This window comes from Erythrolamprus reginae, chromosome 1 (genome assembly GCF_031021105.1).
Source record: "Erythrolamprus reginae isolate rEryReg1 chromosome 1, rEryReg1.hap1, whole genome shotgun sequence".
Lineage (NCBI taxonomy): Eukaryota > Metazoa > Chordata > Lepidosauria > Squamata > Dipsadidae > Erythrolamprus > Erythrolamprus reginae.
Window position 1 is genome coordinate 83,329,102 of NC_091950.1, and position 14,118 is coordinate 83,343,219.

At 40.2% G+C, this 14,118-nt stretch overlaps 1 protein-coding gene across 1 annotated transcript in view; it reads right to left on the reverse strand.

Moving 5' to 3' along the window:
* CCDC9B (coiled-coil domain containing 9B) overlaps positions 1-14,118 on the reverse strand; it is a 73,291-nt gene that overhangs the window by 16,168 nt on the left and 43,005 nt on the right. The window contains exons 7-10 of the mRNA XM_070740470.1: positions 5,915-6,099; positions 4,079-4,134; positions 3,207-3,260; positions 1,175-1,280 (exon numbers count right to left, since the gene is read on the reverse strand). Of these exons, the coding sequence (XP_070596571.1) occupies positions 1,175-1,280; positions 3,207-3,260; positions 4,079-4,134; positions 5,915-6,099 (401 nt within the window). The remainder of the gene's footprint in view (positions 1-1,174; positions 1,281-3,206; positions 3,261-4,078; positions 4,135-5,914; positions 6,100-14,118) is intronic.

Below are 14,118 nucleotides of genomic sequence, written 5' to 3' on the forward strand. Positions count from 1 at the left end.
GGGTGGTTGAAACACGCCGGCAGAAAACCATCCTCCTCCTCCTCCTCGGAAAGCGGCAGGGCCCCCTGCACCTCCACAACTGGCAGGAGATGCAGGGGGGGCATTTCCTACCCTTTCTTTTCTCAACAGCTGATTGGCACCCATTCACCCAGCTACCCAGCCTGAGGCTGGGGGCGACCCAGGAAGGAGAACACAGGAAACGTGAAGCAAATTGTCACCATAGATAGCGACACTGGGGAGGTTGTAAGTTGAGGACTTAACAGTTCACTTGCATGATGATGATCAGCCAAGCTATTGCCACCTGGTCACATGGCCAGCAAGCCTCTCCTACCCAGTCACATGACGATCAAGTCACCCACAAAATAAATCACAGTGTGGCAGTAAAAATTTTGGCTGCCCATTACTGCATGTAGGGGTCCAGAGATGTCATTGGATTTCAGTAGTTTTTTGTGAACCATTGAGTTGAAGGCTTTACAGAAATCTATGTAAATTGCATCTATTGATTGAGATGTGTAGTCAATATGTTTTTGCAGTGTATGAGTTGCAAGTTACAGGATAATTTTTTTCTGAAACCAATTTTTTTGTTAGAGAGAAGGTTGTTAGTTTCTAGATGGAGGGTAATGGATTGGTTTATAATTGATTCCATGATTTTGCATGTGACGCAGCATAGAGAGATGGGTCTGTAGTTTTCTACTAGACCGGGACATCCTTTTTTGAAGATGGGGATGTGGTTAGTGATCATAGGTAGTAGGGAACTGGTCCTGAAGGATATTTCAATGATTATGCTTAGCGGTTCTGCTATGGCTGTGGAGAGCTTTTTTAGGAAGTATGCACATAGTCTATCCGGCCTTTGGTATTTGGTATCAAATCTGCTTAGTACTTGGATGGGAGACTACAGGAAATTTCAGATCTGTAGGCTAAATTGGGAAATCCACCCACCCATCCATCCAGGTCATGACGAACTGCTTCCATGGTGAAGGAAGTTGCATGGATATTTAGGAAAAAAAATATTATACCGCTCTAAGCAAGTGAGTTGTACATTTACAAAGCTGAACATTTAAAATGTAAAATACATGCATGAAAATATTTGCAACTGAAATACCATTCTGAAATGGATAATTGATTCCTTTAAAAGAGGACGCGTGTGAAATCTTTTTTAAAGTTACTCTCTTACCTTCTGGCTCTGCCTGTCAACCTGTCTTTCCCTCTGGCTTGACTGCTCACTACCAACAGTGTTCTGGATACTGATTCAGTGCTACTCTTCCTGCGTTGCCCTCCACCTGAAAAATAGGCCACATGGACAGATTAAAAGAAACAAACAGTTCAGAAACCCACTAGGCATGCTTTATCCTGCAATAATAGCCTGCACAGGATCATTCAACCCTGCAGTGATAGGAGAATCATGTTGAATCCAATGAAAAATGTCAACTTTCATCAGATTTTTCAGGGGAGAGCTAATTTTCTGGGAAACAGGGTATATTGTATTTTGTAAATGATTTGGAGTCAGTTTTGCAGTGCAGTGGTATTTAGGACAGGGGTGTGTGCCAAAAATTTTACTGCCACACTGTGGGTGTGGTTTAATGGTCATGTGACTGGGTAGGAGTGGCTTGCTGGCCATGTGACCAGGGGGGAGTGGCTTGAATGATTATCATCGTTCAAGTGAACTGTTAAGTTCTCAACTTACAAACTTACCAGTGTCGCTCGCTGGGGTGACAATTTGCTTCTCATTTCCCATGCTCTCCTTCGTGGGTCACCTCCCACCACACCTCAGGCTGGGTAGCTATGTGAACAGGTGCTGCCAGAAGCATAAATGCTTGCACCTCAGGTGGGAGGTGGCCGCGTAAGGCTGGAGGGGAGCCAAGCAGGAGAGATGGAAGCTTCTCCGAGGCAGTAGGAAGGAAAGAGGAAAAAAGCAAGGAGCACAGACACAGGGAAAAAAAGGAGAACTGAGCTGAGACCAGTAATCCAGGAAGTGACAGCTGCCGATCAGCTGGAGCTGCGCACGCATCTTCATTTCCACCGGTGGAACTGCGTTCCACCCCATCCTTCCTGCTGCCCACTCCTGTGTGTGTGTGTGAGTGAGTGAAAGAGAGAGGGAGGGAGGGAGAGAGAGAGAGAGAGAGAGAAACAAACAAACTCTAATCCTTATCTCCCTTTCTGATGGTAGCATCTGCTCTACCATTACAATTCCTGCATTCCTGGTCTGTTGTTTGTCTGCCATTTCTCCAGCTACCTATACAGTTATGCCTTCACAGGGAGAAAAAAGAGTCTAAATAGGAGTGATACTGTACATCTTTCTGGGAAAGAAAAAAAAACCACTCTCTTTTTTTTTATAGCAGTGGCACAAACATCCTTCAATAATGATGAAGTCAAAGTGCAGTAAACAAAGCGCCAATGGCAGCTGCGTTATAGCATTGGAAGAGAAAAGAAATTACAGATCTACTGGCTTTTATACAAGTAGCAGTTGATAGGTTTTCCTGGAATCATCCAGGAATTGAATAATGGTTTTAGGATAAAATGTCCTCTGTTGTGTGTATCTACAACACTCCGTGGCCTGCATTGGCTGCCGATCAGTTTCCGGTCACAATTCAAAGTGTTGGTCATGACCTTTAAAGCCCTACATGGCATTGGACCAGAGTACCTCCGGAACCGCCTGCTACCGCACGAATCCCAGCGGCTGATAAGGTCCCACAGAGTTGGCCTTCTCCGGGTCCTGTCAACTAAACAATGTCATCTGGCGGGCCCCAGGGGAAGAGCCTTCTCTGTGGCGGCCCCGGCCCTCTGGAATCAACTCCCCCCGGAGAGTAGAACTGCTCCCACCCTCCTTGTCTTCCGTAAACTACTTAAGACCCACCTATACCGCCAGGCATGGGGGATTTGAGACACCTTTCCCCCAGGCTTATTATAATTTATGTTTGGTATGTATGTGCTGTTTGGTTTTTAATTATGATAGGGTTTTTAGTTTTTTTTAATATTACATTTGTGCCATTGTAATATTGTTTTTTATCGTTGTTGTGAGCCACCCCAAGTCTTCGGAGAGGGGCGGCATACAAATCTAATAAATTATTATTATTATTATTATTATTATTATTATTATTATTATTAATTATTATTATATAATTCTTTTTCAATATAAGCTGGGAAAAACAGCCACCTTTGGTAGTATGTCTGAACAGCACTCAAACTTGCTTCTTGGATCTACTCACCTTTCCCATCAGAAGGTAGAGCTCGTAGCTGGGACTTCTTGACACTTTTCCCCCCTTGAAAGCACAAAGCATGAACAGTATAAAAAATTGTACACTTGGGCAAGGTGAGAAAGAGCTGTGATAATAGTGAATAAACAAAGGGAATATTTTTGCTTGACAATACAATATGCTTATATACAGAGTAAAAACCTCAATTTTTTCTCAAGGAGTATCTTTTATGAATTAGAATATATACTTTAATTTTCAGATGCCACATTTAGTATTCAGCGTAAGCTCTGTAAACTATGTCTTCAACTCTTCTCTGTCAAACTAAACAGCTAAATTCTATTCTGTGAAAACAGGCTGATTTATGCTAGCAACCAAAGTGCAAAGCTGCAATATCTCTTTGGAAATCAGGGTTTTTGTATTCTAAGACAACACGGAAATAGGAGATTCCATCTGATGCTACTTTATTTTCTAAAACACTGGATACATTACTAAATTCCAAAATTAAAGTTATTCAGGTCTTTAAACTGTAATAAACACTGGTTTAAGATTCTCTTAAATTCTTAAAATTTAAGAAATCTTAAAGTTTCTCTTATATTTATTTTCTGCAAAACCACATATAGGCATAACTGCATTCAGAATTGGGGCATGTCCCATCGTTGCCTTCTACTCTTTATTTTGGACATTTTGTGAGTTTTAATTCATATAAAAATATTAAACATGACAATTCATTACATTAAAACAACAGGACTTTTTAAAAAGTAGAATCAGAACTACACAGACAGTAGCCAAAGATTAGACAGCAAACAAAGTAGACATTCAAGAAGTGAAATGTTTATGATTTCAATATATTTAAATCAGTACTCAACTCAAGTCATTTTGCTAACCTTTTTTATTCTGTGGACAGTCCAAAACTGTTTTTCCATCCCTTATATCCTCAAACCTGAAAAGTAAAAATATACTTCATATGTCAATCTGAACTTTGACAGGATGATATTTTCAAAGTATTTCAAAGTCATCTATGGCAGTGTTTCCCAACCTTGGCAACTTGAAGATATTTGGACTTCATCTCCCAGAATTCCCCAGCCAGCATTTGCTGGCTGGGGAATTCTGGGAGTTGAAGTCCAAATATCTTCAAGTTGCCAAGGTTGGGAAACACTGATCTATGGCAATGGCATTACAGGACTGTGATGATCTGAATTAAGACGAGTTTCATAATACAATGTTCTGTGCAGATTGTTGTGAACTATTCCAATCAATTTTATTTAGCCTCCATAAGTAATAATTGCTTAGGAAAACCCCTTACTGTTATGATTTCTAGTTTGCCATAATCTATATACCAAAAATTCATTGTTTGCATTGGAGAGAAATGTTTCTTAATAAGAGAACCAGAGAGATTTACAAATTGTATAGAAAATACAACACCTTGTTTCTAAATATGCTGAAATATCCTTTTCCTCATTCTATTATACACTGCTCAAAAAAATAAAGGGAACACTTAAACAACACAATATTACTCCAAGTAAATCAAACTTCTGTGACATCAAACTGTCCACTTAGGAAGCAACACTGATTGACAATCAATTTCACTATGCTGTTGTGCACATTCAACTTTGTACAGAACAAAGTATTCATTCATTCAGATCTAGGATGTGTTATTTGAGTGTTCCCTTTATTTTTTTGAGCAGTATCAGCGGTGGGCTACGAGCCAGAACACTAAATTGCGCTTGCCACCACGACTCATAAGTTCTTGCGGGACCAGTGCGATTTTGCTGCTGCACCTGTGAAGATAGCAAAATTGCGCCTGTGTTTCGGCGAGGTTTTACCTACAGCTCTGTGTGCGATTTTGCTACTTCCACAGTCCCTCTTTCTGGGTATACTGTTCCATGACAGAGAACCCTACGAGACTAGACTTTCAATCCTGGGCCTAGAAAGTTTAGAACTAAGACGCCTTAAATATGATCTAAGTATTGCCCACAAGATCATATGCTGCAACGTCCTGCCTGTCGGCGACTACTTCAGCTTCAACCACAACAACACAAGAGCACACAACAGATTTAAACTTAATATTAACCGCTCCAAACTTGACTGTAAAAAATATGACTTCAGTAACCGAGTTGTCGAAGCGTGGAACTCATTACCGGATTCCATAGTGTCATCCCCAAACCCCCAACACTTTACCCTTAGATTATGTACAGTTGACCTCTTCAGATTCCTAAGAGGTCAGTAAGGGGCGAGTACAAGTGCACTAGAGTGCCTTCCGTCCCCTCTCCTATTGCTCTCCTATATCTCCTATACCTTTCTTCCATTCCTATATCTCTTCTTCTATTCTTTCATTGATACGTTCTATTACTATATCTTCTTTTCTATTCTTTCTTAGATATATTTTACTATGAGTATCTCCTCTATAACCTTCTTCATGTATTTTACTATGTGTATATAGATATATACCCACTAAAACCCTCATTGTGTATTAGAATAAATAAATAAATAAATAAATAAATAAATAAACAAGCAAGCAAACAATCAATCAATCAATCAATCAATCAATCAATCAAGGCATGCTTTCTTGGTCCTATAAAATGCCAACACTTAATAGAGCAGACATGGAGCACATCCATTCTACCAGAACATCCTAGACAAGCAGAAACAGTTGGAGATAGGTGGTCCTTCAGATCTCCAGGACCTGTGCCATAAAGTGAGATATCATGAAGATAACCTACATGCCCTTGGTTTTCTCTACATCCCAAGCCCGTCGCCATTCACCCTTTGCATTCTTGTGGCGGGTGAGTCGCTCAAGATCAATCTGATCCCGTTCTTTCTTCCATTGCATGTACTCTGACCGTTCTCTCCCAGTCAGGCTGCAGTTTTTCTCTACTGGGCTCTTCTGAGGGGAATTCTCGCTTTCCTAATAGGGGGAAAAAAGAATGACTAATTAATATGAAAGCATTCCCTGGATGTGACAAATACAATGTGTAAGAGTAGTTTATTGGAATAATTTTTAGTAGTACTAGGAATTTTTAAGTACAGTGATACCTCATCTTACGAATTCCTCGTCATACAAACTTTTTGAGATACGAACCCGGGGTTTAAGATTTTTTGCCTCTTCTTCCAAACTATTTTCACCTTATGAACCCACTGCCACCGCTGGGATGCCCCCGCCTCCAGACTTCCATTGCCAGGCGAAGGCTCCCCTCATTGGGAAACCCCATTCCCGACTTCCACGTTTTTGCGATGCTGCAGGAGAATCCCAGCAGCGCAAAAATGGGTGCTTCGCTGGCAATGGAAGTCCAGAGGTGGGGTTTCCCAGAGAGGGAAGCCTCAGGGAAACCCCAGCAGCGCAAAAACAGGCACTTCGGCTGGCAAAAGGGGTGAATTTTGGGCTTGCACACATTAATCGCTTTTCCATTGATTCCTATGGGAAACATTGTTTCATCTTACAAACGTTTCACCTTACGAACCTTGTCCTGGAACCAATTAAGTTCGTAAGACAAGGTATTACTGTACTTTTTGCATGTATACACCTTTCTATTGAGTCATCCATGTAGCATGTGGAAATTTTCCCCAGTTTTATCATCAAAGAAGCCCTGTGGTAAGGCTGAGGTAAGAGAAAATGAAAATGATTACACAAAGAACTCCATAGTTGAATAAGGACTTGAACCTGAGCTTTCTCACTGTAACTCCAAACTTTAACCTCCATGATACATAGAATAAGGTCCCCTGACTGAAATGTAATTTCTTCCTTCCCTCTTTCCTCCCTCCATCCCTCCTTCCCTCACTCATTCACTCACTCACTCACTCACTCACTCACTCACTTATTTATATAGCAATCTAGCTATACAAAGTGAAAGGAAAAGAAAGGGAATGCTTGCCAATAAATAGGCAATGCTAGATTTGGATCCTTTTCATATCAGTTTTGAATGGTCTCCCCCAGTAAGGCATTCTCTAGTTCTGTGTTTCTCAACCTTGGTAACATTTATTTAAAAAAAAAACATATAGCCCCTCCCTGGTACAATGCTTAAGGGATCAGATCCTGTGGCCTAGAGGTTAAGAAGCTCATTGCAGAACATAAAAATGCAGTCAAAAAAGAAGAAAAAACTTCCCTTGTCCAGCACATTAAAAAAAACAGGACATGAAATTGACTTTGAAAAAACTAAATTACTTTCCAAAACAGAACACGTATATAAAAGAATAATCATGGAAGCCATAGAGATAGAAAAACACCCCCTCAGCATGAATAAATGTGATGACACGTCCTGCCTACCAGAAATTTGGAAACCAGCCTTAAACAAAGAAACATATCATAATCAGCACCATGTCAATCCTTCAACTAAATGTGATTCCACCAACCAATCAAATCATTAAAACATAGCCACCCAATCTACTTGCTACATTCAAACCAAATCTCCACCCCCGCCACTATTTATAAGGAACAAATGGCAGTTGCAAACAAACTATATCTACAGCAGCACGAAGCTTACAACTTCCGCCTGATGATGGTGAATGTGATTTCACCGAAATGTTGCATAGACATGCAAAATATTACACAGGGCAAAACCCAAACTCAGAACAATCTACATACATGTACCCGTGAAAATCTACGAAAACAAATATATATATATATATATTGGAACCCCAAAATAAGCACTTGACCTTATTACTCAAAAACCCGATTGGGCTTATTATCAGGGGATGTCTTATTTGACGGGAAACAGAGTACAAACAGAAACTAAGACAGAAGAGAGAAAAGGGAAGAAAAATAAAAGAAATAAAAGAAAAATATAAAAAGTGCAATAAGAAAATAAGTAGAAGTAGATAAAAAGAGAAAAATACAAAGAAGCAGATTCTTAATATCTTCACATCAGTTATAATTACAATTATATTTGAACTTTTCTTTCTAAAGTTATTCTTTCTAAAATTTATCCTTTTTAATCATCAAAATCTGCTTTTCATTTTGTTCATTTTTATGCAAAAAGTCTGTCAGGGGATTCCAGTAACCGATAAAAGTAAACATTGTCCTTTCTCTAATCAAAGAAGTCAGTTTGTCGAACTGAGCATCATTCAGTTTGTCTTCTGTTGATCTTTTCCCCCCTTTATCCTCAATTTTTAGAACAGGGCCATTTGAAAATAAGACAAAATTCTTAAAATGAGGAACATTGAGTGCTCAGCAAATAAATAGTAATGGTTTTATAAAAGATCATTGCAATATGAAGTATATTTCATGGACATGCCAAGACAATATAATTTAGGAACTGCTGCTGTTATAAAATACACAAGCAGGTAGAGAAGTCAGATAGGATAGGGTCATTTCAAATTGTCATATACCTTAACATTCAGACACCAATTGCGTTTTGTTAGATATGTAGTCAGCTTATCAATAAACTTAGCAGAAGGTTGGATTAGATCAGTGTTTCCCAATCTTGGCAACTTGAAGATACAGTGATACCTTGTCTTACAAACGCCTCGTCATACAAACTTTTCGAGATACAAACCCGGGGTTTAAGATTTTTTTGCCTCTTCTTACAAACTATTTTCACCTTACAAACCCACCGCCGCCACTGGGATGCCCCACCTCCGGACTTCCGTTGCCAGCAAAGTGCCCATTTTTGCACTGCTGGGATTCTCCTGAGGCTCCCCTCCATGGGAAATCCCACCTCCGGACTTCCATGTTTTTGTGATGCTGCAGGGGAATCCCAGTAGCACAAAAATGGGCGCTTCGCTGGCAACGGAAGTCCAGAGGTGGGGTTTCCCAGCGAGGGGAGCCTCAGTGAAATCGCAGCATCGCAAAAACACAGAAGTCCGGAGGTGGGGTTTCCCATGGAGGGTATCCCAGCAGCACAAAAACGGGCGCTTCAGCTGGCAAAAGGGGTGAATTTTGGGCTTGCACGCATTAATCGCTTTTCCATTGATTCCTATGGGAAACATTGTTTCATCTTACAAACTTTTCACCTTAAGAACCTTGTCCCGGAACCAATTAAGTTTGTAAGACAAGGTATCACTGTATTTGGACTTCAACTCCCAGAATTCTCCAGCCAGCGAATGCTGACTGGGGAATTCTGGGAGTTGAAGTCCAGATATCTTCAAATTGCCAAGGTTGGGAAACACTGGATTAGATGACCTCTGCAGTACTTTCTGTATGATTCCCTAGTCTTTCTTCAAACAAAAATGTAGTTAAAAAGCAAACATTTAAAAAAATAATTTTAAGAGACACACTGAGAGAGTTTCCTTTTTATAGTTTCTAATCGCAATTAAATTCACTGTTTGGATGAATTCAATAAATGCTTTTTAATTCCCAAATTGGATCACTGAGTAGTAATAGTTACTTAACTCACTGAGAATTCATCATAGGGAGGCTCTAAGGTAGAGAAATATGTTTCATGGTTTTTCAAAATTAGGAGCCTAGCCTACCTTTCCTATCCTGGTGACATTCAATTATTTATCTATCTATCTATCTATCTATCTATCTATCTATCTATCATTTATTTATTTATTTATTTATTTATTTATTTATTTATTTATTTATTATTTAGATTTGTATGCCGCCCCTCTCCGAAGACTTATATTGCATTACAATCCTCATCTCTCAAAGGAATTGGTAAAGATGGGAATTTTAGCATATCTATAATATACTGCGTCATATCTGAACATTTTCAAATTGGAAAACCGTATCCTAAAGTAATGAGAAAAAAATAGTTTTGTTGCCTGAGTTATCTATGATGACTATTCAAAGTATTATATAAGTGGGAGTTAACTTGCACTTCCAAAATGCACATGTACAAAACTAGAAACACTTCTTATGATATCAAAATGGTAAACTTAAAAGTCTAAATGTCTGGGTCTACTTTGGAAATGTTTCAGATCTTGCACATGACACATCCAAGGACAGGGGTAATTAAAGTAGATTTCCCAAACCTTTCGGAAAAAAATACTTTCAGCCAGATACTTTAGCCTCAGTGATGCCATTTGAACCAGGAACTTCACACACATCTAGCTATTCTATGGCACTCCTAATATTTTTATTAATAGTGATTGTTTCTTCATTGATTATTTGACCCCTATGACAGTCATTAAGTGTTGTAACAGCTCACCTGTTTGGAACCCATATCGCATCACAGACATTAACACCTTTGAAAATGTTCAAAGATACTGCACAAGAAGATCCCTTCATTCCTCCACTCGAAACAGAACACCCTACGAAATTAGACTTACAATCCTGGGTCTTGAAAGCTTAGAACTACGACGCCTTAAACATGATCTAAATATTGCCCACAAGATCATATGCTGCAATGTCCTGCCTGTCAAAGACTACTTCCGCTTCAACCACAACAACACAAGAGCACACAACAGATTCAAGCTTAATATTAACCGCTCCAAACTTGACTATAAAAAATATCACTTTAGTAATCAGGTTGTCAAAGTGTGGAACTCATTACCGGACTCTGTAGTGTCATCCCCTAACCCCCCAACATTTTACCCTTAGACTATCCACGGTTGATCTCTCCAGATTCCTAAGAGGTCAGTAAGGGGCGTACATAAGCGCACTAGAGTGCCTTCCATCCCATCCTATAGTCTCTCCTATATCTCGTATTTCTTCTCTACTATATCCTCTATAACCTTCATTGTGTATTATTGTGTATGGGACAAAATAAATAAATAAATTAAATAAAAATAAATTATTCTTGACAAATGTATCTTTTTTTTTATGTACGCTGAGAGCATTTGCACCAAGACAAATTCCTTGTGTGTCCAATCACACTTGGCCAATAAAAATTCTATTCCATACTATTCTTAAATGCACACAGCCAACTTCTTCCACTGTGGGGAGCTCAGCTGGCCCTGTGTACTAAACACCATCAAGAACACAAGTACACAAGCCAGGGCAATGTTCCTCGAAGAGACAATTATTTGCCAGCCTCCAGTGCCTTGTGATTTATTGTTGTAATAGCTGGCCTTCAGCTAGTTTTGCTGAAATGTTTAAAGACTTTAACAACATCAAAAGGTAAAAAAATGCAACTCAAAACAAAGAAAAAGAATGTATCTGAAGAAAAAAACATCAACACAGCAAGAATTTGCTGTGATCCAGGGGTTGGGGCCAACCAGCGATTTTCTTCTCCACCAAGTCAAGAATATCCAGTAGAGAGCCAAATACAACATTATTTTCCCGTGGGGGTAATTCAATAACCCATCTCTTTCTCCTTCAAAGTTGCCACCCCCACTTTTCCTCCAAACAAGAATTAATCTCCTTCTATTTCATTGCAGATCAAAATAAAAAGGGAGGAAAATTAAAGACCAGGAAACCTGTTTCCAAGGAAACTCACCTGTGTGGGTGGGCCAAGGGGAAAGGAACTAGAAGGCTTCACTTCGGTACCAAAAAGACAGAGCAGTGCCTGACAACTGAGCCAGGTGTAGGTGGGAAGGAAGAAGTTTAAGAGCTCCTTTTGAACTATTGGGGGGAAAAACACTGGCTTTACAAGCCCCAAGATAAGTTTATAATAAGACTCCCTCTGGCACCTTGATTTCTGTCTGCTTCCTTATTGTTTCTCATAATCTACAATGTCTTACCTATCAGACTTGGGAGTTTAGGGAGTAAGCAAGCAGCATGAGAAATAAGAGGTGTATTTATAGCATAGGGTCAAATTTTCGTTGCAGAGGAATATTTTGGGTATGAAGACCCACCTGGGAAGAGTCAGTTTGGAGATTTGCAGTCTGAAAAAAACCCCATGAAGCAGCACAAGGGACTTTTCTGTCTTAATGGCTACAAACTCAGGCAGTAACTTGACCAAGCTAGATTAAAAGGGTTCATTTTGTAGGCACTCGTGGCCATTCTTCAAGGGAAAAAAACCCCTTGTTGCTAGCCATCCTATGGAAAATCCATAGTTGAATTATACTTATGCTTTAGTAATATTTCTTGGCACAGGTTATTCCCTTTTGGATTCCCAACAAAAGGAGGAGACAAGAAGAGTGTCAGTCAGCCAGGTTCATGGTTCTCTCCTGTTCTGCCGGGCTCTCTGGTAGGAGCCTCCCGAAAATTCAAGGGTACAAATTGCAGACACACACACATTTGAAAATTCAAAACAATGTCTTTTATCACAAAAGTCAAAATAAACTAAGCACTCTTTTTGTATTGTAAAGAGCACTCGTCCCAAAACAACCGGGGAATCACACCCCTTCTTCCTTCAACGAAGTAAGACACACACACACACACAAACACACGTTGCTCTGCTGTGGTTTGAAAGGCGTGAAAAATCAACAAAGTCCAGAAAACAGCAACACACGATTCCTGAAGATCTGCGATCAGAAACTCTTTCACAACGGCTAAACCCACACGCTGCTATTTATAGCAGCAGCCCTAATTACGGGAGCCCCATCCAACCACAGGTGGCCTCATTTTCTCTTGTAATAATCCTTCAGTTGTTGTCTCCTATGCATCCCTCTACGCATGCGTGGATGTGTCATTAATTCTTGTTCAGAATCCAAGGATGATATAGATGATTGATCTCCTCCTGGGCTCTCTGCCAAACTCCCCTCTTCCCTGTCACTCATGCTTCCTTGGTCAGAGGAAGCTTCATCGGCAGATTCCGTCGGGAGCAAAACAGGCCTGCAGCATATGGATGTCTCCCCCACATCCACCTGCACATTCCTTGGGGCAGGAGCTGGGCCAGAGCTAACCACAACATCTCCAATGTACTTTTTCAAAAGGCAGCTGGGTTTTGTTTTGGTTGGTTTTTTTCTTGCAGAAGCTTCTTAAGTTCTTATTGAAGCTTCAGCTCTGAAAGTTCAGAACTGAAGAAATTTCTTGCCTTGTCTTCCTCAAGGGAAAAAAAACAAAGTCCAGTTGCTTTTTGAAAAAGCCACTTTGAGAGGAGGCTGAAAAAGACATTAGCTATGTTTGTCAACTTGGGTTACATATTACATACATATGCCTGGAACTCACTACCTGACTCTGTAGTTTTGTCACCTAACTCCCAAAAACTTTCCCCTTAGACTATCCACTGTTGACCTCACCAGATTCCTAAGAGGTCAGTAAGGGGCGTGCATAAATGCACCATCATGCCTTCCGTCCCCTGTCCTAATCTTTCTCTCTTATTAGTATCAGGTACATAAACAGCGTTATATCTATCTATACTATCGATATGTACGAGTACTTGACTAAACAAACAAACAAATAAGGCAAGATAAAAAAATATCTGATAAAATAATACAAAAGACACTCGGTCCCATGTCACTCCAAGTCAGGGCTGTCAAACTCACAGCTCATGGACCGGATGCATCACACACTGGCCACGTCCACGCCCGGTTTAGTGAAGGGGGAGGGTTCCCAATATGTCACATGATGTTGCCATGATGATGCAAGTTTGACACCCTTGCTTTAAGTCAGTGGTTCTCAATCTTTCTAATGCCGTGATACCTTAATAGAGTTCCTCATGTTGTGGTGACTCCCAACCATAAGTCTGGTGCCAATTCTCCCAACAGAGCTTTAAGCTGATGGGCAAGAAGGTCAGAGGGACACCCCCACTGTAAACACCTGATTGGTCAGATTGTAAAAATATGTTCCAAGGCACCAGAATAGAAGCTTTAACTCCTAACACCATGGGAAATTTGTCTTTTTCCATGGTCTTAGGCAACCCCTGTGAAACGGTCGTTCGACACCCCCCCCCCAAAGGACCCCCAAGTTGAGAACCACTGTTTTTAGTGCTGGGGATAATAGAATAAAGTGCTCCCTTCCCACAATAGGTCAAGGATTAGGAAACATTTCCTTTAAATTGTGACAATTGCAACCATTTCTGATGGTTTCCATTTTCTTTGTATTTATATTTGAACTGCACTGCTGTAACTTTTCATTGAAAAATGAAAAGCTGTGCCCAGGGTGGGCAGCAGGCAGGACCGGGTGGAACGCAGTTCCACCGGCAGAAATGAAGCTGATGCG